This window comes from Populus nigra, chromosome 9, assembly GCF_951802175.1.
Source record: "Populus nigra chromosome 9, ddPopNigr1.1, whole genome shotgun sequence".
NCBI lineage: Eukaryota > Viridiplantae > Streptophyta > Magnoliopsida > Malpighiales > Salicaceae > Populus > Populus nigra.
The window spans coordinates 15,725,420-15,750,049 of NC_084860.1; the positions used below are offsets into that span (position 1 = coordinate 15,725,420).

The 24,630-nt window shown below is 32.8% G+C and overlaps 4 protein-coding genes across 5 annotated transcripts; 1 reads left to right on the forward strand and 3 right to left on the reverse strand.

Annotated features, from left to right (window-relative positions):
- Positions 1–1,711: 1,711 nt before the first annotated feature.
- On the reverse strand, positions 1,712–10,381 carry LOC133702895 (translation initiation factor IF-2, chloroplastic-like). Of its 2 annotated transcripts, none has more exons than XM_062127226.1 (12): positions 8,499–10,381; positions 8,314–8,346; positions 7,940–8,053; positions 7,590–7,743; positions 7,350–7,444; positions 7,208–7,270; positions 6,396–6,551; positions 6,191–6,256; positions 5,448–5,684; positions 4,193–4,468; positions 3,146–3,334; positions 1,712–2,255 (listed from the first exon to the last, which is right to left on the reverse strand). In XM_062127226.1, the coding sequence occupies exons 1-12, from the start codon at positions 10,059–10,061 to the stop codon at positions 2,094–2,096; spliced, it is 3,108 nt and encodes a 1,035-aa protein (XP_061983210.1). In that variant the 5' UTR covers positions 10,062–10,381; the 3' UTR covers positions 1,712–2,093. The 2 variants fall into 2 exon arrangements, with proteins under 2 accessions (XP_061983210.1, XP_061983209.1); XM_062127225.1 differs by having other exon boundaries at positions 7,350–7,448; positions 7,594–7,743; positions 8,499–10,380.
- Positions 10,382–12,796: 2,415 nt separating this feature from the next.
- Positions 12,797–14,226, reverse strand: LOC133703910 (CASP-like protein 2A1). Its single transcript, XM_062128648.1, has 3 exons — positions 13,960–14,226; positions 13,437–13,554; positions 12,797–13,338 (listed from the first exon to the last, which is right to left on the reverse strand). Exons 1-3 carry the CDS (start codon positions 14,169–14,171, stop codon positions 13,063–13,065), a joined length of 606 nt encoding a protein of 201 aa, XP_061984632.1. The 5' UTR covers positions 14,172–14,226; the 3' UTR covers positions 12,797–13,062.
- Positions 14,227–17,644: 3,418 nt separating this feature from the next.
- LOC133703167 (uncharacterized) lies at positions 17,645–18,604 on the forward strand. Its single transcript, XM_062127618.1, has 2 exons — positions 17,645–17,948; positions 18,091–18,604. Exons 1-2 carry the CDS (start codon positions 17,841–17,843, stop codon positions 18,172–18,174), a joined length of 192 nt encoding a protein of 63 aa, XP_061983602.1. The 5' UTR covers positions 17,645–17,840; the 3' UTR covers positions 18,175–18,604.
- A 3,401-nt stretch (positions 18,605–22,005) lies between these two features.
- Positions 22,006–23,189, reverse strand: LOC133703143 (probable glutathione S-transferase). The gene is made up of 2 exons (XM_062127582.1): positions 22,763–23,189; positions 22,006–22,663 (listed from the first exon to the last, which is right to left on the reverse strand). The coding sequence occupies exons 1-2, from the start codon at positions 23,075–23,077 to the stop codon at positions 22,319–22,321; spliced, it is 660 nt and encodes a 219-aa protein (XP_061983566.1). The 5' UTR covers positions 23,078–23,189; the 3' UTR covers positions 22,006–22,318.
- Positions 23,190–24,630: the final 1,441 nt, after the last annotated feature.

Sequence of the window (24,630 nt, forward strand, 5' to 3'; positions counted from 1 at the left end):
TTCCCTTCATCCAGGTTGATTACCGTTATTTATCTTGAAATTACAAAAAAATAACTTTGCAATGCGTTTTTAATTTTATCTGCTGTAGGTGAGCTGGAGAACATTGATTAGAGATGGATTAAGTAAAAAACAATAAAATTGTAATGAAAATCCAATAGGACTGGATACAAACATATATGAAAATATAAGGGCTTAATTTTATCAACACAAGGATTAAATGTATTAAGTAATTAATTAATTAATAAAACAACATCAAAAGAAAGAGGTCTTGAATGTAAAATACAAAGAAATTACATGTCACACACTAAATTCATGATAATTTTTATTTTCGCTTAAAAATTCATTTTTGAATCCATAACTTTGAAAGAAAAAAGAGAAAATTATCGACTGAGCCATTTTTTTATAAAGAAACTCATCATTCTTGATATCAACGGATTTTATTTGACTTGAAGAGTTTGATGATGGTGGTTGTTTTTTAAAAACATTTTTACAGAAAGAAGATCAGGCTTGGTTTAGAGAATTTTTATTTGGTTAATTTTCATGTTTTAGTTGATTTTGGGGTTGTTAGAAGATTTAAGGAGGTATTTATGATATTTTTAGATGAAAATTCGTTGAAAATTTTCGATCCAAAAAACCTTTTTCCCTGTTTTTTTGTCCATCAAAGTGGTGGTTTGAATCAAGATTACAACCCAGTAGATAACACCCAATGACATGTTGTCTGTTATTTAAAAAAAACAAAATAAAAGGTAAATAATGTGTTGTCCACCCCTTAACAAAGAAAAAAAAATTAATGGTCCAAGCCTATGGCTCTGCCTTGTGCCCAAGTCATTGAGGGCCTTGTGCCCAAGTCATTGAGGGCTAATAAGACTCGTAGGTCTGAGTTCTTTTTTCTTTGGTTCATTGTGTTTTTTTAATTATTTTTTATTTTTTTTTATCTTTTAGTTTTTTTTTCAATTCTATTATTCAATGATTTATCTTTTGTTTTTTTAATTGAATTTTATCTTTCAGCATTATGTTGAAGTAAATTAATTTTTATATTTCTTATCATATAATAATAATAATTCAATTCAGTATAATCCATAATCAGGTTACGGGTTTTGCTAATTGACTAGGGTAAATTAGATATATATTTTTTTTTATTTTTTTTTGGACTTACCAAACGATAAGATCATATTAAAACAACTCTCATGTAATTTAATTTAAAATTTAAAAAAGTAAAATATTAAATGTAATTTAATTTAAAATTTAAACAAGTAAAATATTAAATGAACTTCTAAGTTTAACTACCGAGTTTAATTACAATATCAAAAAAATATCAAAAAATTTCTTATAGTGTATGACAGTCTGGATATTATTTTCTTACATTCAAAGTTTTTTTTTTGTTCCAAGTTGCAATATAGCAGGAAATAACCTTAAAACACTAAAAAAAACAGGCTTTCCAATCTGCTTCACTATTAAAATTGTGAAGTGCCTCTGAAATATGATGTAGCAAGATTTACCGTTCTCATAAAACCTAGCATAATATTCATACAATCTTTCCTAACCCAACATTATTTTCTTTATTTTCTTTAGTTTCGATTTACAAAATAGCTTCTAGGGTAACTGTGAAAATTAAAATTTCTGAAAAAAATGGTGATTATAATTACAAAGTCTGGCCTTCCTATACCTCTGTTTGCTGCAACTTTGAGTAGCTAAATTTTAAGAGACAATGTAGGAGGTGGTGCATGCCTAATTCTGAGCACCTTCAAAAAAAATTAATTTCTTTCAGAAATGTTACATTGTCTTGGCACAATGAATCTTGAGGAACTTGTATGATTGCTCCTTCACAGAAAGTAACTGAGATCTGGTATCTGTTACCATATATACAACAAAATAGCATACAACAGTGGACAAAATCACCTCAAGCTCCGATCTTGCACGCCCTGCGGTTGACATAAATTGTATGTGTTGGCCCTGCTGGGCAGCTCATCTGTATTCCACGAACTGAGCAAATGTTAGAGCACTACTTCGATAGTGCTACCTTTATTGTCCTGTAATGCTTTGGGCTCCATTAGGAGAACCGAATATATTCAGCTATAGAGCTGCATGCCAAGCTATAAGTCGATTCCTGCCTCTTCCAGTGCAGCTGCCATGGAGGCTGAGGCCTCTTCAAGGGTTCGCTTCTTCTCTACTGTGTTGAAGGCCTCTATAGTATCACCTTCCTCCCAATCATCAAAATCTTCTGCCCCAATACCACATTCTAGTCCGGCATTTACCTGTCAGGAAAAGATAAAATTTGTTGAGTTAAGATAGATGCAAATAAAGTTAATAGATGTTACGGATTGATAGTTGATAAAGAAAAGCATATCGGAATGAGACCACGTATATACTAGGCATCAAGTTAGAGGACAGCATCTTACAGCCACTAGGGAAGCCATTTTGCAATCTTAAACAGCATAAGAAAATTCACCAATAAAAATAAAAGGCAGAGTAATTCAATAAATAACATAAATGCGGAGGTAGAGAAGAGGCTGCATTTCTCATAATTAGATTCCACAAATTGACCCAAGAAAGCAAAGCATAAAAGTTAAAAGAATTGATCTCAACAAATAGTCAAATACAATAAAAATTGGATGTTTCAGTCATCTCATTCAAACACAATAATTGCAGCAACTTTAAATTCCCATTACTTCACAAAAAAAGAAGTCTCCCATATTGCAATCGAGCTAATTCATGAATAATGCAAGCATATCCCCTAAAAGAGACTGAATTGCGAAATCACATTATGCATATCATTCAACCTTCAACATCATCCTCACAGAATAGCAGAGTTATTAAGGACATCAAGTCAATGGATAAAACATGCCTCTATAAAATATCATTAGAAATTCCAAAGGAAAGGAAAAGCAAAGCAGTTATAGATATTTGATGGACAACTCACTAAAAGCTCTGTATAAACCAAGCCTGTAAGCAAGTAATGCATAAATACACTTCATGAGGTGTAACCATGCTGCACAATGCTCAACAGAAATGCAGGTCTCTGGAGGGTGTGATAGAGCACCAGGATCAACTAAATTTACAAGTTTGTTGATACTGTAAATACTGAAAGTAGACCATAAATTTGACACACTATAACAAAGCAAAGTTACTGGCATAAAAATTTTACCTCCTTCACTATTTCCTTAACACGTTTCAGTGAATCAAGGACACCAACATGGACTGTTTTTCTGTTTCGGACAATCCTAATTCCACAGCCTTTTACTATTTTGCCTTCTGTTACCATGCATCCGGCAACACGACCACTGCCGCTGCTAAATACTGCCCGGACTTCTGCTGAGCCAATTATCTCTTGTTCCTATCAATACGCAAGTAGCAAAACAGTAAATATGCTGCAATAGATATTTCACAACATTAAAACAAAAGCAGCACATTCTCACAAGTAAAAAATATTCCTGACTCAAATAAACATGTATTCCAGTGATAAGTGTTTTTGAAGGCAGTAAGAGGAATGGAGAATAAACACAAGCATTGTCCTAACCTGGAACCAATGAACTAAACAATTGATTCAATCCACCAACCTCATGCCCCAGAACAGGATAAATTAAACATGGACACATCAGCATAGTAGAATGGCGAAGAGGGTTTCCTGCCTTGGATAAATATTATATGCTTCATAGAAACTTCTTCCTCAGAAGAGACATTCATGTCAAATGCTGAACAGTAATGGTATGAGTATGAAACAACAGCATGCCTGTACTATGATATGATGAACAAGCATATACCATGACGCAGTTAAAAGAAAAAGGGTAGCAGTTTAACTCCTATAAACATCTTGGAGGTTCTTTTTAGAGTTTGTTTCCACAACTAACATATATATATATATATATATGCATTCATATCAAACATCAAAGAACAACCAACATATTAAAAATGTAATGCAAAGAGACAGAAAATTAACAATTCCCAGCAAGGTAAGGACATGTAGCTCAACAGGAAAAAAAAAACATTCAAAAAACCGAATCCAATCTGCCTTTTATTCAAGACCCGCACCCCCACCCTCAAGAAAAAAAAAAAAAAAAGCCACAGATGGAAATTTTTTTGCCATGCATATATTCCCAATCATGCACAATGTAATACAGGATATACATTGAGTATAAATAGTATCAGCAAGCGAAGTTTGATAGAAAGAAACAAGTGATGCATTAGAATTAACCTCCACAGGCTCCAGAAGTCCTTCCATTGCATTTCGCACATCATCAATGAGTTCGTAGATAACTCTATATAGCCGAATCTCGACACCTTTTCTTTCTGCGTAGCTTTTGACAGAACCTGGAGCTTTGACATTGAATCCTAAAATTATAGCTTCACTAGCAACAGCAAGATCAACATCGCTGTTGCTTACATCTCCTGTAGCTTGCAAGAGGAACTTCAAAGTGACATTATCTCGAGGGAGCACTTGTAAAGCTTGCCTGATAGCTTCAATAGATCCCTATTTATAATAAAGAGAATTGAATTTTACTTGCACTTAAAATATGAAGTTTAAACCATACCATGATCACATGCCATGAATTTTGTCAAAAAACCTCAGAGCAACAGAACAATATTTTGATGAAGGCATGAATGTGCATGCATGCACAGCTGTGTTTAGCCATCCCCGTGAAGCAATCAAGCAAAAAATTGCATTGCTATTATTGAGAAATTTTGATTTTGCCAATAGCAAGATCCAGCAGCATTTCCTAGCATGAGTAAAATGATTTTCACTACACGTTTTTAGTACCCAATTTTCTCATACATATCAATTTTCCATAGAAGTTGGTGATTGGTGATCAATACATAACTTCAAAGCCCAATTACAAGTAATCATCTCAGATTTCGAGGGCATTTGGTACAGCTATAAACTTATTTTTACCCTTTAATTCTGAAATTAAAAATAAAAAGTTCATCTATAAGGAACTCATAAAAATTGATCCAAATTCTGCTTCAAACATAAGTCAGAACACCTTTACTTACTAACTTTCACTCAAAACATATTCAATCAGAGGGACATGAAGAGAGAGTTGAAGCCTTTTTTTTTAATAGAATCAGAGACATACATTTGTTCAACTTAAAAGAATTTTACCAAAGTAACTTGTGGAAAGCACCTTTTTAGTTATAAAACAAAGTCATACACTCAAACCAAATGGCTTCTTGGAGCATCTTTCACATTCTTTATTATATGATAGATTCAAAGTTGTTTTTGTGCATCTATATAACCACCTATTCAATGATCTATTCATGAAATGGATCTAGAGAATTAATACCTAGATTTGAAATGCATCACATGAGTGAAAGCTAGTAAAATATAAAAGTCAATATCACAAATTTGCCAACACAACTTGATTTCAACAGAAGATGCAATAGTGAAAAAGAAAATGTCATGAGAATTGCTTTTATATGGATATGATAAAATGCAAAGCAAATGCACATACCTGAAGATCGACTTTCATTATTATATTCAGCTGGTGCAAGTCTAATCCGGATAGCTTTCCTGCTGAGACAGCTGAAGCTAAGGAAGAAAGGGTCACCTTCCCATCTCCAGCCTTGGCCGATATGCGTTCATTCCATAATGATTCTGCACGTTTCTCTGCCTTTTCACGAGCAATATCAAGGGAGGCAACAACCTCAAATTCATCACCAGCAATTGGTACATTACTCAAACCAATAACCTGTAAAGAACAGTGTAACGTATTTGCAAGATTATTTTCAAATGAAGACTCGTATGAATTAGTCATGTGAGAAAGAATCACACAAATAGATAGGGATCAATGAACCATAAAACATAATATAAAAAGAAAAAAATGGGGATTAGTTTATTGTTGTAATCACCTGAGCAAACTATGTACAACCCTCTAAAATGTACTTTTCCAAATGGGAATTGAGCTGGATCCCCAGAATTCTAATTGTTTCAATAATACCAATATACAGGGGGTTTCTGTATTTATAGTCAATTAAATTTTCATGCTTATCCTAATTACTAGTTTAGTTTATGCATGGCGAAGGAGCATCATAATGGTTTTAGTTCTTGAATATTCCAACAATAATGAAAGAAAAAAGAAAAAAGAATCACAGCTACATTCTTTTTTTTATGAAAAAGGTGCACACAAAAATAAGTGACATATAATACAGCATGTACGCAAACAAAGAGAAACAGGGAAAAAGAATAACAACAAACCTGTACAGGTATAGATGGTCCAGCTTCATCAACTCGTTTTCCACCATCATCAAATAAAGCCCGCACCTGAAAATGGCATAACAAAGAAATCCTCCAAGGTGGGTGAGCATTTCAAAATTAACATTTAAATCACATTAGGCTGCAGGTATTTTCTTAAAGAACGTTATGAGTTTTTCTTTTGAAATTCAAACTCTAACTAACAAACCTTTCCAAAGGCTTGTCCACAAACCACTACATCCCCTCTTTTCAGGGTGCCATTCTGTACAATAAAAGTTGCTACTGGCCCTTTAGATTTATCAAGACCTGCCTCAATAACAGTGCCCTTTGCATTTCTATCTGGATTAGCCTTCAATTCTTGTAACTGAAACAATCATGCATGAAGTCAGAAGACATAAATAGCATGCTGTTAAATGTATGCTACATCCCATTCATTCCAGGGAATCATGATGGCTTTGAATTTATGAATTGTATTGTGTTTCTAGATTTTGTGGCTGATATCTAATATAGCTTTGGGAGAGAGTACATATTAATATGCATGTATGCACCTTTGACTGTCCCCTGAGTGCTTGTTAAATCACACACACTTCATATTCAATTTTCTAAAGGATCCAGGCAAGAGAAATTTCAAGGGACAGTTACAAGATATTGCATTTATTGGAGAACAAAAGTTATTCCTCTCATTACATATACTGCAACTACTACTACTACAAAATTCCTAGCAATTAATTAGATTGATGAAATATTTGTTTGACAAGCCAAGCAGACAGAGGATCCCACATTTTCTCTCTCTGCCCTGATTAAATAGCTTCTGCAAGCTACTCAACTAATTAAATATATAATGCAAGATATCACTTAACAATATTCCTAGTAGAGAGAGAGAACTACAATCATCTGGAAAAGAAGTTCATGGATCCAATTTTGACCACCCAAATGGCCAGTGGACTGTGATTATTTCATTGCACGAGAAAAAAATAATAATTGGAAGAACTAGTAGGAGCGCCAATAAATTTAACTGACCTCTGCCACAAGCATAACAGTTTCCAACAAATCATCTATATTTTCCCCCTTGAGAGCGCTGATCTGTTAAAAGGAGTCACAAAAATATAAGCGTCTGCAGAAGGATAAAGCAAAAAAGAAAGTTGCAATAAATTAAAAATACCTGAACCATTGGGACATCACCACCCCAGTCCTCTGGCATGAGACCAATAGAAGAGAGCTCTTGCATGACTCTTTCTGGATTGGCTCCATCTTTATCTATCTGGTTGAATCGAAGAAAAAACAGGGTCAGAAAGTCCTCAGGCCAACACCACACAAACCAAAGGTATTTCCAAATGCAGCTGGGCAAGTGTTTCTTCCTTTGTTTCTTTCTGAAAACAACAAAACCCACTTTTTTTCTGACATGCCTTATTTATTGTGATTACAATGGGCACTCCAGCTGCTTTGGCATGAGCTATGGCCTCCTTAGTCTGAGGACGAATCCCATCATCAGCAGCCACCACAATAATAGCAATGTCAGTCACCCTCGCTCCACGGGCTCTCATTGCTCCAAATGCCTGCAGCAGCAGATAAAATAGAAATTATCTAAATAAAAGGCAAGCGTGTTCAGTTCACAGATAAGTTTATAAAATCATCTAAGAAGAACATTAGCTGATTAAACAAAGATCAGTGGACATCAGACATGATCAGCAAAGTATTTGCCTATTTGGCAATAAACAATTGTATGTAACAGTAATTGGATAACATGCTTACCTCGTGCCCAGGAGTATCAAGGAAAACACATGGTTGCAACTTGCCATCCACAGGTATCATAACTTTATATGCTCCAATTCCTTGTGTAATCCCACCAGCTTCTGAGGCAGCCACCTGTAATTTTCCATCTGTCAGGCTACAGTTAAATTATGTGCATGCCATGTTAGAACAGTGGACATATAGCTTCAGAAACCAATCAATCCCAAATCAATTTGTAGTTTACAGGTTAGACATCCTACATCTTCCTCCTATCACAAGTACACCGCAAAAAAAAAAAAAAAAAAACCTTTTTTGCAATGGAAGTGGGAAATAGCACGGAAAACATGTGTCATAACTTAAATCCATAAGACCTTCAATGAAGAAGCTTAACATACCTTGCTTTTACGAATATGATCCAATAGGGTTGTCTGTCATGAGGATAATACCAGATACATTAGAAAAGTCTTTAAAAGTACCACCATTCTTTTAAGATTCAAATCAAAACCAAGAATGAGACAAAGAAGATAATGCAGACACATCTGATTTCTAAGATGAAGAGATAGAGAATGTTGCTGCTTGCCTTGCCATGGTCTACATGACCCATTATAGTAAGGACAGGAGGCCTCTCTTGTAGTTTGTCCAGGTCGTCTTCATCAAGAATTTCATTCTTTTTTGCCATTTCTTCAAATTTTACTGGATCAGCATCTATGGCCTCCACCTCATGCTCCTTACATATCATCTTTACCATGTCTTTGTCCAAAGTTTGCACCCCATCAGGCTTAATCCCCTTTGAGTACAGAAACCCAAGAATTTCACCTTCACCGATTGTCAAATTGTAGGCTAGCTCTTCAATTGACATACCTTTTTCCCCAACCTCTAAAATCTCTACTTTGACAGGAGCTGCATCTCTGGCAGCCTGGAGTTTAGCTGCCTTCCTACTGGCTTTAGTCCATTTCCTCCCTTTTCTCCCGGTAGCTGCACCGGGAATAGAAACATTGAGCTCCTCATCAGGAATCTCAACATCATCATCCACCATCCGCCTTCTTGGTGTTCCAGGTGAAACATTTTTCTTTCGGTCTCTGTACTTCCCAGGAGCAGGGCCCTTTCCTGGTTTTATAGGGGCTAATACAGCCTGTGCAATCACAGGGTCAACAACCGGCTTCTTGCGTGCAAATTTGTCAACCAAAATTGGCTGTCCTTTACTTTGCGGAGCTCTTGAGCCAGTTTCATCTTTAACTGGAGACTTTGGAGCAGCCCCCACATCCTTCAAAATAACAGGTTTCTTGATCATAGGTGGAGGAGCTACAGATGGCTTGCCCTGTAACTTTGGTTGAGGTCTTAGAGGTGGCTGAGGAGGTTTCAATGGTACAGTTGATTGAGATTCTAGCTTTGCTCCTTCTACTGTTTTAGGTTCCCTTTTGATAAACCTATTAGTAGCTTTTGGAACTTCCTTGACAACCTTCGGCAATGCAGCCACAGAGTCTCCTTTCCGCCACACACTTTTTAAAGTTTTAGTTTTCATATTAGCAGCCGATGAATTAACATTTCTCGAATCATTACCCACATTAGGTGAAGTCATTTTATTTACAACCCCATTCTGTTTCCTATTACTACTAGCACTACCACCCTCTTGGCTCAGTTTTGAAGTTTCAAGCTTTTCAGCTTTCTCCAAAACCTCACCAAGTGACTCGATCACCTTATTCCTCTCTCCTTCCTCCTCATCCGAACTTTCACCATCAGAATCCCCGCCAGCACTTGAAGAACCCCACCCAACAGAATTCATACACAAAGGGGTTTCATCCTTAGAACCAGCTGGAGATTTTAACACAGGCTTTGGAGCAGGCTTAAGTACAACCTCACTATCACCATCACTTCCTCCTCTAATTGTACTACTACTAGAATCAAGTGACACAGCATTGCCTTGCTCAGCAATGAAATCAGTGGTAGTAACTGAATATTTACACACACAATCCCATCTTTTAGCCTTCCTAAGACTCCTTTTTGATAAAGAAACTCTCTTTAAAACTGAATATGAAGAAGATTCAACACAACTAGAGCTAGCTGTAGACACACTCAAGCTCCCTAAACTCATAAGGGAAGCCAAAGATGGCATGCTGCCTACTAAAACCACCATAGACCCCATTCACAAAAACCAACAAGAAACCTAAAAACACCCCTTATGATACCATATCGAGTAAATTGTATCAGTTGGACAAAAAGTCTCAAGATTTCTTACAAAATTGAAATCTTTAATCAACAAGAAAGTGAATAATTAGTGCTTACCTTAATGAGAAAATGGGAAGGGAAAATAGGGAATTTGAAGGAGTGGAATGGGTTTAGTATTGTGTTTGGAAAAAGAGAAAGAGAGAGAAAAAATAAGTAAGAGAGTGAAGGAGAAGAATGGAGGATATTATGTTCTTGGTGGTGATGGACTAAGCTACAAAATTGGCACTTGTGTGGCTGTTTCTCTGCCTGTCAAAATTTCCTTTCCGATAAGGCTTTGAAGGTTTTCATGGTTTTTTCATTCTTGTTTTATTATTTTTTTTAAAAAATTTGATTTAATAAAATTTTTGGGTCATTGTTTTTTTTTTTTCTAAAGTAATAAAAAATAAATTTAAAATCAGTTTTTTTCATGGTTTTAGAGAGAAAAAAAACTGAAGATTTTAAATAAAAAAGTTAAATTCATGTTCGATGATTTGACATAGAACCTTGTTCTTTTCCATCCTTAAACTTATTTATTTATTTTTGTTGATAGATTTCTTTTTTCTGACCATAGAATTTAAGTCGAAAATGGATATTGAAAATTATTTTTAAAATTTTTATATGTTTATTTAATATTAAAAAAAATTAGTTACTGAAAAATATTTTATAGTTCAAGAAAAATTTAGATGAAAAATACTTTTAAAAAATAATAAAAAATATTTTATTATTTGTGAATTATATCAAGTTTGTTCCTTAATTTTTTTATTATTATATATTTTATTTTGAAATTTTTTATTGATTTTATGTATTAGATTTTGATTTAATTTAAATTTTATACTAACTGTAATTTTTATTATTTTATTATTAATATTATTTTAATTAAAAAAATTTATCTATCAAATTAATTATATATTTTTTTATTATCATTTAAGATTCGGACCATCATGAAATTTTTTTTTTGTTTTTGTTTTTGACAAATGAGAAATTTCATCATCAAAATCACAAAGCATGCAAAGTTACCATCATGAGAACATCACAGAAATTCCAAAGCTCTGGTTTAATGGAACCAATGATCCCATTTTCATATCCGATAAAATCTAGGCTAAGATTATTATGTGCTTCTAATTCAGTTGGGCTGGATATTTGTAACCTATGGCATCTTTGGGCCACTAATTTGTACAAATCTTGCTCAATGTCCCTAAGTCAATGAGTTGTGAGTGAGTAGTCATTCCAAACCACACTTCTATTTTAGTTTTTTTTTAATGTGTGTGTATATATACATATTATTTTTTCAAAGCATTTTTCTTATAAAATAAGATATAAATGTAATGTAATTAAAGTTAGAAAGATAATTCTTATTTGCAAATGCATGGTGATGATGATATAAAATCTAAGATGATTAGTAATAAGAATTATACAATAAGATAATAGATTAATCATTTAGTTATTACAACCTAATTCATTCTCGTGATAGCTTGATATGAAATATCAAGGTGGCTAGTAGCTTGGTGTGGAAAATCAAGGTGATTGACGTGGGAAGCCAATTATCTGTAAAATATCATCTTTGATAAATGTTGAGACTCTTAGATATTTATGTAAGTATCTTTGTAGAGAAAGAAAATACAATGATATTTTAGAAAGAAAATCTCTAAAAATTTATGTGCAAATTATTAAAGAATAGAGAGATTGCTAACCATTTACTTAGATCATTCGTGAAGTATTTATAATTCATGAATCTTTTCATGAATCTTGTCTTTTTGTTTGAGTGGAGAGACTGGAAAGTAATTTTGCTTCAATAACATTAAAAGAAATAAATATCTTTAACATATGCATTAATAAGGGATAACTATCTCCTACATAAATATTAATAAAATGAAAAGATGGCAAATCATGAAAAAAATTTATACACTTGAGAATGTAAGGAGAGTAGAATCTAAAATGTATTACTTTAGTAAAAAGTCTTGAAGGAGCTGCATGGGTCTCAAAAAAGTTTTCAAAGAACTTGCAAAAAGCAAAAATAAAAATAAAAACCAGGCTCAGAGTGTTAAGCTTAGGCACGTGTCTTGAACTTGTTAACGGCTAAAAATGAATCCAAATACATTGCTTGGGCTCGAGAGAGCTACGCACTGCACTTAAGCATGACTAACACGCTGCGCCCACAAGCACTAGGTAATGAGCTCAACGCCTAGCAGCTCTCGTGGGCACTGAGCTTAACACCCGGGCTAAGTCCACTCATAGTTGAGCCTAGGCAAGTTGCCTGAACCAATGGTTTTTTGGATCTTTAAAAGTTTTTAAACCCATTAAATTTATTGCTAAGATTTAACAAAAATTTTGTTTCGAAAACTACCAATAAATCTTGATTCATCATGGTATTCAAAAAAGCATGGTTTCTTAAGTTTAGGCACATGTCTTGAGCTTGTTAACAGCTAAAAATAGATCAAAACACGTTGCTTGGACTCAAGAGAGCTAGGCACTCCACCTAAACATGACCAACACGCTAAGCCCACAAGCACTAGGTAATGGGCTTAATGCCTAGTAGCTCTTATGGGCATTGAGTTTAACACTCGGGTTAAGCCTACTCATAGTTAGACCTAGGCATGTTGCTTGAAGCAATGATTTTTTTGGTTTTGAAAGGTTTTTAAACCTATTAAATTTAAGTTAAGATTTAACAAAAAATTTATTTTGAAAACTACCAATAAATCTGGATTCATCATGATATTCAAAAAAGCATGGTTTCTTAAGAGATTGAGGAAAGCATATCACATGTAAAGAACCACACGAAGGCAGTGAAGTGCTTGTAGTAGAAAACAAATCAACATCTCCTATATACGGACCAATATCAACCACATTCTAATCTGGGTTGTTGTTGTGGTCAGTACATGCTAGCTGCTTATGAACATGGAGAAGATATTAATTAATAGTGGTGGTGGCCGCCGCCGCAGTCAGCCATGGAAGGTGGCAATCTCAATACCCTTGCCTGGATAGGTCAGGACCGGGGAATCATATTTGCTGAAAAGTTTGTAGGACGATAAGAGTGAAAGAGCTGCATAGCAAATCACTACGACAAATGTAATGACTATAGATATCAAGGCCTTGTGACAAAATCCACCAAATGACACACAAGCCTCACTCCAAGTTATGGTTGTGTCCCCCTTGCTTGCCAAGTACAGCACCTCCGTCGATACCGTGCCGGCGGCAAGAATTACATAGGTTAACACCTAGGTGCATAATTAAGAATAAATTGATTAATCACTAATCGGATTCTTGTGAATTTTTGTAATTAAGGTTGAGTAATTTTGATGAAATTATTAGTTACCTGGTCAAGCAAGAAAAAGGTCCATGCTCGAGGCATGGTGGACGCTCGAGGCATGGCTACAATGACCGCTGAAAGAAGGGAATAGCCAGCACAAATGCCATTGACGTGCACCAAATACCTGCATCATAAATTAATCCCTTTTGTTAATTGAGTAAAACATTGTTTCCTGTCTCAAGTGAAGGAAGCTTTTTAATTTCTTAGGACCCTGACTCTGTGATTGGCTTATGACAGAAATTATTCTGAAAAAATCTCAACTATTGGATTTATGAGTTCCATTTGTATGATCTAATTAATAGTTTAACGCACGGGATTGTTGAAAATATGATCAGAAAAAATATTTTTAAACTTAGCATTATGGTTAACTCAAAATTAAAAGAATTAAAGCCCAGAATAATATATATATATATATATATATATATATATATAGATCGATCTCCATTTTATTTTAAAAAAGAAAAGTTTCCAATCAAACACAGAACTAAACTGTAAAGAGAATGAAGATTAATATGCATAAAATACAGACCTGAAAGCTCCAAGATCTGAATAAGAAAGCGAGCCATAGTCATTAGTTTGAGTATTCTTAAGCATGACCACGAGCGCTGAGATACACAAAGCCATTGGCACCAAACGCAGCATAGTCTCGGCTGTTCGCGTGGTGTTTTCCACATCTTCATTCTCATCTCTTGACCCCATCATCGTTGCCATGGGAGAACTTCCCTTGTCCCTCTTCTCCATCGTCTCTCTCTCTCTCTCTCTCTCTCGAAGCTTTGGAAGTTGGTGGGCTGCGCTATGCAGTGAAGAAGAGGTGTAGCTGCTCATAATAAGGGAGTGATCATTTAAGAATATTAGGTGAAGTTGGTGACGTGCATTCAATGTCATCAAAGCAGATCACACATACCTAAGTGCATGGATAGCTCTCTCTCTCTCTCTCTCACACACGTACCAAAGTGCATGAATATCCTACTCGATCTCCTCTCTATGATTGGTCATCTCTCCCTCTCTTTCTCCACAAGCAATGCAAGTAGCTGATATATTCAAGTGATAATGTGCGACGCCATATCTTATCTTTCTTGAGCATTAAAATTGCTTTTATTTTAAGTTCTTTAAGTATAATTACAAAGCATTGTAATGAATTGATCAATATTTTTACCCCTCTTTGTTTTTACTTAAAATTAATTTTTTTTTTGTATTTTTATATCATATCAATAATATATTTTTATATATTTAGTGATGGAATTAATTTCGTCACTAATTTTAATTGTTAGAATTCAACTTTTCCAATAATTAATGCACACTGCACGAACCTATGTAGCTAGGCTGAAGCTAGATTGATGTATTCCTTTTCTAATCAATAGTAAATGTTAATAAATTAAAAATGATGTGGAGCTATGAGCATGGAGATCTATCATTAGAATTATTAATGGAGTCTCGAGATAAAACTAGAGAAGAATGTCACCTCCTCCATTGTCAAAAACCAAGCAGAAGTCTATTCCACTTGCTTCTGTCGTGAGTTGAGCAAGTGTAACATCACTAGGGAATCATTTGCGTAAGGAAGATACCTTGCCTGACTTGGCTATGGCAGACACCGTAATCGAAAGAGAAAGTAGCAATTGCAAAATAATAATAATAATAATAATATTATTATTATATTTTTTTATTTGATTTTTTTTAAAAATTTCTAATTATTATATATCTGATCTAAAATTAATAATACTATTAATAAATTGTTCATGAAAATTTGATTTAAATTATTTTTTCATTTCTGATTTTTTAATACAAATATATTTAAAAATATATAAATAATAAAATGTTGGGTTATGACACCAGCTCTCTAGCAATCATTGAAATCTTCACATTCAAATTCATACCTAGCTCAAATTTAAAATGAAATTACAAGGGGATGGACTTGGTGTGATCAATCTATTTGTAGGGCTTAGAAGAAACATGGAAGATTGATGAAAAAAATGGTTTGATAAAAAACGATTTCAAGATAACATTTTTTTTGTAAATTTTAAATAGTGACATTTTGATTTTTAATCATGAATTCAAAATATAACCCATATTAAATGATATATTTCTTAAATATTGAGATGGTGACAAATTAAAACGATAATATATTGGATTGGCATGGGTCAAATCTGGTTAATCAACCAAACTCATGACCTCGATCATGAGACTATGATAATCTTATGAAAAAAAAAATATATGATACTTAAATCCCAATCAACCTAACATTGAAGGAAGAAACTGAAAATAAAAAAAATAATAAAAATAGAAAAACAAAACCCGAGTGAACTCAAGTTAACCTATCAAACTCGTAATCTTAGTTATGCACCCCACTATATTTAATAACTTTTTTTCTCTTAATTTATTCTTTGTTTAATCATAGGATAGCTAGGTGTAGAGGACATTTTTTTTGTATCAAATAACATTTTTTTTAACAAAAGAAAATTTTGACATGCAAGTTGGACTGAAAAAATAAAGATTGGTGTTTTTTTCCAAGCTAAACCAAAAAAAAAGGCTATGATTTCAGCCCCATGCGATCGGCCTCTTAATATATATATTTTTAAAAAATATAAAGCCACCAACGCGTCGTGTACTAGCCTAAAAGAATATCACATGTGATGTGTTGTTTACTGACCTGGTTTATAGCGACCATAAGGTTATTGAAAAATTGTGTCATGGGTATTTTGTTCTTAAAAATTTGTTTTTCAACCAAATTATGACCCCAAACACCTAGAAAATACTTTATAGACCTTGTTAAACCTATTCGTTACCTTAAATAACACTAAAATCAATCCAAAAACCTAAAATCAACATGAATTCAAAAACCCACTTGAGTACAAATCTTTTATCTTAAGCAATTGAAATGTCAAAGAACATTTCAGTGAAAATCTCCAATTGAATAGAATTCATTGACACCAATTAAAAATGACATTTTCCATGATCGAAATTGGCGTCAATGATGGTTTTCTTTATCTACCATTAAAATCCAGTGACTTCCTCTCTCATTACTCATATCAGGGACTAAAAACAAAAAAATATTTTTTCAAACCAAAATCAAAATTTCAAAAAGAAAAGGGATCGAAAACCTGATATTTAGAAAAGTATGAAAACCAAAAAAAAGTTTGTGTACTAATTATAAAACCACCACCTATGTTCATTATTGTTTTTACTTTGATCCCCATATTTTAATCTTGCCCTTTGTTAACAAATTATATGCAATTGGCTACCAATTGACCTTAAAAGGCTCTCTTGTTAGGGGAAAATAGAACTTTGATTGGAAGATCGACAACTAAAACAAAAAAAGGATTGTTGAAGTCCACATTGAATGAAGGCATTTGAATAGTACATATGTATTATGTAAAATCCTGATGCCTTTTATTTTTTTACTTAATATTTTTCATCTTTTATATTAATTAAAATCTTAGTGTAAGAAGGAATCCTTGATAAATTTTTTTAGACCAATTAAGTAAAATCCTTGTTTAACTAGTTAGTTAGAACCTTTATTATAATAGTCATAGGTTGTTTAACTAATTGTTTGAACAAATGAATATTTTTTCTCTTTTTGTTTACTTATAAAAATAAAAATAAAGGATGCATCTTCCACCTCCTTATTTATAAAGGTTTTAGTTTGTGTTTGGTAATCCAATTCAAAATGTTTTATAAAAGTGATTTTAAATTAAAAATGCTTTTTAAATGATGATTTTTCATGTTTTTTGTTTTGACATCAAGACAATAAAAAATACATAAAAATATCAATTTAATGATTTTTTAGATAAAAAAAAATTAAAAAAAAATTAAAAAAAAATCAAATTATAAAAACAAAAACTCTCTTATAAACTTCATACACTTATAAAAAAGTCAATCTTCATAAATCTCAATTAGAAGTTTACTCTTTTTTTTCTTCAAGATCAATTTTCATTAAATACATACATTGGACATACAAAAATAAAATACTTTATATTTAATAAATAAATATAATCTTAGAAAAAAACCATATATATTATATGTAAAAAAATCATATATAAGTAAATCCAGGAGATCCATTGAATTGGAGAATATCATTTCCACCTCTATATCCTAAATAATTTATTCACTTTGGGCCTCTTATAGGCCCATATTGGTTGTAAAGGGCTCTGAGCGCATTGTATGTTAGGCCTACCAACCTTTTCTAATCTATAAACAGAGATCATCCGCTAAGACAACCGCTTCTGTCACCACAGGACCACCGCCAAATAAATCAGCACCCCCACCCCCACCCCCACCCCCACCACGTCTGCTCCACATCGATAGCCTCTTACATCTCCTTTCCTAAACGGCGCGCTTTTATCGCGAAGAGAATACAAAAGCAGTGACCAAGAAGACCTGTGTTTGGTTACAGAGAAAGCAAGAGAAAAGAAAATGGCGTTGAATTCACAGAAATGGGGTTATGTAAGGATCATAACTGGCACAATTCTTGGTGGGGTTCTTGGGTTCTATGTTATGCACCGGGTGGAAGTCAGCTACAAGGTTAAAACTTCTTTTTCTATCTTTTGTGCTTCTGTTTGTTTACTGAGAAAGATGGAACTTTTTGGAATTCGAAGTTGTTAAAGTGAAAAAGTTATGATTTTAGTAACATGGGGTTTGCTTGTTTTTGTTTGTTTTGTAACAGGAAAAGATGAAGAAGAGATTGAGAGAGTATGAAAAGGAATTGCAGAAGAAAGAGGAGTTGAAACAGCTCGAGGAATCCATGTAGTTTTCCCTTTCTTTTCTTTTCTTTTTAGTTTTCTTTTTGGTTGCTGAGAAAAGGGTGGAAAGTGAAAGAAAATAGAAGTAATGTTCTACTCCATCAAAGCAATCTAATTAAAATGAACACCAAGAAGGTGAGAGAATTATGGATTTGTTGTTGGTTTAGCATATTGGTTGAGCTTTTGACTTTACTTGAGATGGATTGTAGTTGATCACCAATATTGGGAAATTGTTGGCTTGTTTGCTGTCCATTACAACTAGGTTGTCAGCATCACTTTGATGCTTCATTGGCAGCTCTTATACCATTATGGCTGAGTAGGTGCCAGTCCAGGGTTGAAATATCAGTCTGGAGTTTTGGAAATTCTGTTATCCAGTAATTGATACGCAGAAAACTCATTGATTTGAATGTGTAGAGAACTCATTGATTCATCTTGAAACTTTGTGTCAATGTACTTCTCACGGATCAATCTGCATACCCAAGAAGGTCCCAAGGAAAGAATTTTCATGGATAGATTTGGTTAACTTATTGTTATGCCTTAAAATTTTCTCAGCAATAGACTTGATGGATTAATTTTCGTAGTGATCTTTCCAACTTCTCACTAGGACGAGGCAGTTTCTTATTGTAAATTTTGATATTTGGAATCATGTCATATGCATCCGGTTCTTGTAGCTACATGCATCTACTAAAAGGCAATTTGATTGATCCTCCTAGTTCAAATATGTAGATAGGAAATAATGAAAATACCAGCTTTGGATCTGTGTTTTGGCATAGGTTTCAGGGCATTGTTTGGTGTTGCATTGATGTATGAAAATCAGCAAGCAAATATTTGTGTTTTCTTACTAATGCAAGAGACTAATCAAAAAGAAAATGGGGTTGGTGGAAAATGATGATTTCTGTGGAAGAGATGGAGATTTCACAAAATTCACAGGCTCAAAGCCATCTGTTTTAACATCTGAGGCAACAGACATGTGAATATCATGTCAATTGCCTCAATATCTTCTTCTAATTCGGAAACTCAAAGCCATCTGTTTTCTTGAAAATGTTTGGATTTGATGTCAAGAGGCAGTGTTAAAGAGTTGTCAATTGCACCATTAAAAATATGCTGTTGTCAATCAATGGTAGGTGAGTGCAGCTTCAAGATCAGTCAAAAGAAGTAGAGATTCAGATAGCATAGTTGTCGTGAAAATCAAATTGACATGCGTTTTAGAAGAGTCACAAGCATTGGCAGATCCATAGATATTACCTGCAATCGAATCCCTGTTATTATTGCAGGCACTCGGAAAGTGGTCAATCTGTATTTTTAAAAAATTTAATTTTTTTTTATATATTTTGTATTGTTTTGATGATCTTAAAAATAATTTTTTAAAAAATAAAAAAAACATTATTTTAATACATTTCGACACGTAAAATATTTTAAAAAATAATTATTATCACACCCCAAATAGGTTTTTAGGCTGATCATGATTTCAAAAGTCTAGCTAATTGTCCCCTTGGTTACAGGCATGGTGTTCTTTTTAGTCTTTACCAACCGGTGGAGTATTTGAATGTTCTTCTGTTGGCACGGCACTGATAACTATGCTATTCTTACAAGTTCCCTATGTGATTGCTGTTTGTTACCGGCCTACCAGTTGCCTTTGGTAAATCTCATCAACTTCAGCAGAGAAAATGCCTTGATGATTAATATCTGTTTGTGAGAAAATGCCATAGTTTAGTTTGCACCACAGATTTTCCAGTATCCCGAAATCCGAAGGCATATCAAGCATTGAAGTTTGCTAGCTTCATCATGTTGCTAGGCCAACAGATTCGTGATGACTAGATATGCAATGAGGATGCTTTTTTCAATGTTAAATTCGGGAAGGGAAACAAGATCATTCATGTGTTTTTTAGCAGACACGGCAAAATATTCGTTGCAAAAATCAACCAATAATCAGTAATCCTTTTTAACTCACAACTTCTCAGGGTGATTCTAATCAGAATTACGAGGGAGTATAGAATCAGTAATGTCAAATAATTTTGATGGACAACTACAAAAAATCAAGAATCCCTCGAGAGTTGTTTGTTAGGAGATCCATCATCTAACGCCCTATTTTGAGCAGTAAAATACTGAAATTAGAAAACGCATGCATGCGTTTGATGCCAAGGCAGTAGAGGTCGTCTTAATAAGATATTGTCAATAAAAAAATAAAAAAACACACGAATACAGCTTCAGGATGAGTCCAAAGAAGTTCACATTGAGATGGTAGATTGTAATCGTGAAGAAACCAAAGCAGAAGAGAAAGAGGAGCTTTTGTCCCTGAGATGCGAGTTGGAAAAGAAACTGCCTGAGGTAGAAAAGGAATTACATAGAGGTAGCAGAGAACTGAGCATTTGGCAGACTTTTCCATTGAAACTTTAGAACTGTTGGAGTTTCCAATATACTCTAATTGATCTGGAACAAGTGTTGAATCTGAGCGCTTTACTGTTTGCTGCATTTATTTTGGACGACACGATCAATATAATATCCTGACTATTCCTAGTTTTAAAATAAATTATATAAAAATTGCTTTAACATTATTTATTTAATTTGAGGAGTGTAAAAACAACTTAAATAAAAAAAATAATAATTTATTTTTACATAACTTTTTAAGATTATATGTTTTTATTTAAATATTAAGATGATAACATATTAAATCGACTTAGAGTTTTTAGTATAAACGAAAACCATGTCATAAACTCATTTGGGTTAAATAACTTTATAGTTTAAATTAATTTTTACCAGTTGATTTGACGGATTCAAAGGCTATCTAGTTGTTCAATGAAAACTTGAATTAGCTTTTAAAAAAAAATCAAGATATCTTTTTTTTAAAAAAATTAATAACAATAAAATGATAATATATTGGATCAACTTGAATTTCATGACTTAACCCATCAACTTACAATCCATGAACTCCACTGAATTTAATAAATATATTTTCTAATTATTCTACTTGTAATAAACTTATGTGAAAATGGTACCTCAGACTTGATATGTGAAAATAATTTAGCTTTAATTTGGAGTTCACATTCTATCTGTACTAGAGGATTTTTTATGTAATTAGTTTGTTCCATTATACATTATGAAAAACAAAGCAATGAACCATGAGATTATTTAATGAATTTAAAGAACTTATTAAGATGGTTTTTTTAAAAAAAAATTAAAAGATTTAACTAAATAATTACTAGTATTTTAAAAAAATTAAATTGTAATTCTTAAATTCTCAAATTTATAAAGAGTAAAATCCGAGTAATGATACTAGAGTCTTTTGGAAACTTAGCACTGTTAGAATTTCTAGTAAAATAACACAAATAAAAAAATATTTAAAAATATAATACATTTAATCTAGTTGTAATTGATATCTGCAATTTAATTATCACATCTTACTGGATATTATCAAAATTATTTCATGTGTGATAAATATTGTTTTTTAAAATGTTTCTATTTAATAATATATTAAAATAATATTTTTATTTTATTTTTTAAAATTTATTTCTAACAACAATATATTAAAACAATTTATAAACATAAAAAAATTAGAACTTCAAAAAAATTAAAAATAAAATTCATTTGAAAAGGCAGCAATTAATAGGATAGAATTATTACCATTGTGTACTTGTTTTTTTTCTTTACTATTTATTAAAAACAAATTATGGTGGTGTTGAATTCCTTGGTAAAATATTTTTTGGTATTTAAAATGTGTTTGAAAATGTGATAGTGATTTTTTTAAAAGTATTTTTTTGTTTAGAAATATATCAAAATAATATTTTTTTATTTTTTAAAAATTATTTTTGACATTAAAATAATCTAAAAATAAAAAATAATTAATTTAAATAAAAAATTATAATAAAATATGATTTAATCCACGTTTCCAGATCCCTGCCAGTAAAATAATCTCAACACATTATTTTAATAAATAGTGAAAACAGCACGACAAGACAGGCAAAAGAGCCGAAGACAAATCCACAAACTCTGCCAGGCCGAGTCACAACGAAGTGCTCCCATGCTCCAGCATCATAATAGAACACCAGAAGAGAAGGCACAGCCACGAAGAGCTCGCATTATTCGAAAGAAAAACAACTCCAGCATGAGGAAATCATACTGATCGTCAGCTCATGGATGCACATGTGTTTCATCTTAATCCACCCCAAACCTCTTCCTGAGCTCCAAAACGAACTCGTACACCTTTTTTGGGTCTTCAAGAGACTTGGATACACTCTCTTTTTGCATGCATCTCTTAGCCCATGCAATGATCTTGGGGCACTCTGCCTCTATGCTGAAGTTTCCACAGGTCTCATAGGCATAAAACCAGCAGTAGAAAGGAACGAACGCAACATCCACATACCCGAGGTTCTCTCCGCCGAAATAAGGCTTGTCTCCAAGCTCTCCTTCCAACAGCTTGAGGCACTCGATAAAATCCTTTTTTGCTCCCTCCAGTTCTTCTCCTTTCGTTGTCCATATCTTCTTAGTAATCTCAAATACCTGAAATTAAAATTCATAGCACAGTATATTGTAAAGCGGACTAATTAAACAGCACCTAGAAATACAAAAGACCTTGCAAAGTCCAGTTCCTATGCATACCTTCTTGTCAATAAAATCTGCCCAGAATCTGGACTGGGCTCTTTGGTAAGGATCAGAAGGCAAAAGAGGGGCCTTTCCCTTCCATGCATCGTCAACATACTGAACAATAATAAGGGACTCACAAACTGATCTTCCATTGTGGACGAGAACTGGAATCTTCTTGTAGACTGGGTTCATCTGAAGAAGCAATGCACTCTTGTCCCTCAAGTTCTGTTCACTGTACTCATACTTGACCCCCTTCTCTGCCAATGCTATTCTCACTCTTATACCAAAAGGGCTTGCCCAAAAATCCAGCAGTGTCACCTCATCAGCCATTGTTGTTGTGAAAAGGAGTAAAACTGATCAATCACAGATAGTTCTCTCTCGCCTTTCAGAATGGCTGTGCTCTTGATAGTGGAGAGTAGGAATCTTTATATATAGCATATCTATCTTTGCAGAAAGATGTGGCGGAAATAAATAAGTGGAAAATGTGCTGTGCTAGTGCCCAGCGGGCAATTGGATACCATAACGCATTTTCATGTTTGTGCCTTTCTATCACACCAACCGGTCAATGACTCCTTTAAAATAGACAAGGAAATCTCAGAGTTAATTACCCCTGACAAAATGAGATAATTATTCATAAATTTGAGAAATTATAACCGGAAAATTGCGAGTTACCTCATAAAAATAAAATTTTACGAGTTAACATGAATTTAATATACTAAATTGAATTAAAAACTTGCAATTAATAAAATTAAATTTAACTCATGCAAAATCAGTAAAATCGATAAACTCGATCCGATTTTACAAGTTTACTAAATTGATAATATGAACAAAGTCAGGTTCAAATTTGACCTTAAAATATCTGCTAACTAATTTTACAAGATTGAGCGTATTTTTCAAACCATATATTAGATAAAACTAAAATTTTATAGGGAAATATTATATATATATAAAAATATATTGTGGTAAATTTTCAGGTCAAATGGAATTAGAGTTAGGAAACATAATATTTAAGAGGGTTAAATTTAGTAAACTAATATTGTCAAATATGTCAAACAATGTGTACTGTTTGGGACATATCTAGAGCTACTGGTGGAATTTTGCTTCAATTAAAGTTGGGATATAAACTAGACATCTAAAACTTTCCAACTATATATTGTAGGTTCAATAATTCATCCAAACGAGAGAACGATATATTTGAAATTATGACTCAAATTTACCAAGAATATATAAAAATTAGAGATTCAAGCTATATGGAGGAATTTTAACATCATGATTTTTTTTATTTAATTTTAAATAATTTTTTTTAATTTGATTTTTTTTCTAGCCCATTAGACATTGTTTAGGGGTTTATTTTATTATTGAATTTATGTTAGTTAATTACTAATTTAAATTCATTATCTTGCAACCTAAAAGAAGTCTATTAAGACTTATTGTGATAGGAACAACCAGGTTATCATTAGATTTATATGTGTTTCCTACCTTTCAATGATTCTCTTGTATTGAGAAATTTTATTCTGAGATTTTTTATTTCTCTATATCATTAATTCATACCATCTATCTTTCTTATTTTATTTAGATCACTCATTGATTATAATACTGTTGATATATTTTATCAGATTTTAATGTAATTTAATTTCTTAACTAAAATTATCAATATATAATTAGTTAAAAAAATTACTTATAATTTTATGATCTGAGTTTATATTATATTTTTTATATCACATAAAAAAATAAAAAAAATATTTGTGACATCTTTGTGTACTATCAATATTTTTAGGGGGATTGTGTAGGGAAAATAAAATATATGATAACTAGAGTATTTCTTATGTGATTTTTTTTATTATTATTTAAAGAAATAATCTTGCCAGCAAACTATCTATATT

Bases quoted from the DNA above. Each gene is read 5' to 3' on its own strand.
- LOC133703910 (XM_062128648.1), bottom strand. From the start codon at position 14,171: ATGGAGAAGAGGGACAAGGGAAGTTCTCCCATGGCAACGATGATGGGG. The intron at 13,555-13,959 runs GTCTGTATTTTA...TTTATGATGCAG, and splicing joins TCAGATCTTGGAGCTTTCAG to GTATTTGGTGCACGTCAATG. The intron at 13,339-13,436 runs GTAACTAATAAT...TTATGCACCTAG, and splicing joins CCTTTTTCTTGCTTGACCAG to GTGTTAACCTATGTAATTCT.
- LOC133703143 (XM_062127582.1), bottom strand. From the start codon at position 23,077: ATGGCTGATGAGGTGACACTGCTGGATTTTTGGGCAAGCCCTTTTGGT. The intron at 22,664-22,762 runs GTATGCATAGGA...TTTTAATTTCAG, and splicing joins CAGATTTTATTGACAAGAAG to GTATTTGAGATTACTAAGAA.
- LOC133702895 (XM_062127226.1), bottom strand. From the start codon at position 10,061: ATGGGGTCTATGGTGGTTTTAGTAGGCAGCATGCCATCTTTGGCTTCC. The intron at 8,054-8,313 runs GTATGTTAAGCT...GGAAAATTACAG, and splicing joins ATCATATTCGTAAAAGCAAG to GTGGCTGCCTCAGAAGCTGG. The intron at 4,469-5,447 runs GTATGTGCATTT...TATTATAAATAG, and splicing joins TAATGAAAGTCGATCTTCAG to GGATCTATTGAAGCTATCAG.
- LOC133703167 (XM_062127618.1), top strand. From the start codon at position 17,841: ATGGCGTTGAATTCACAGAAATGGGGTTATGTAAGGATCATAACTGGC. The intron at 17,949-18,090 runs GTTAAAACTTCT...GTTTTGTAACAG, and splicing joins GGGTGGAAGTCAGCTACAAG to GAAAAGATGAAGAAGAGATT.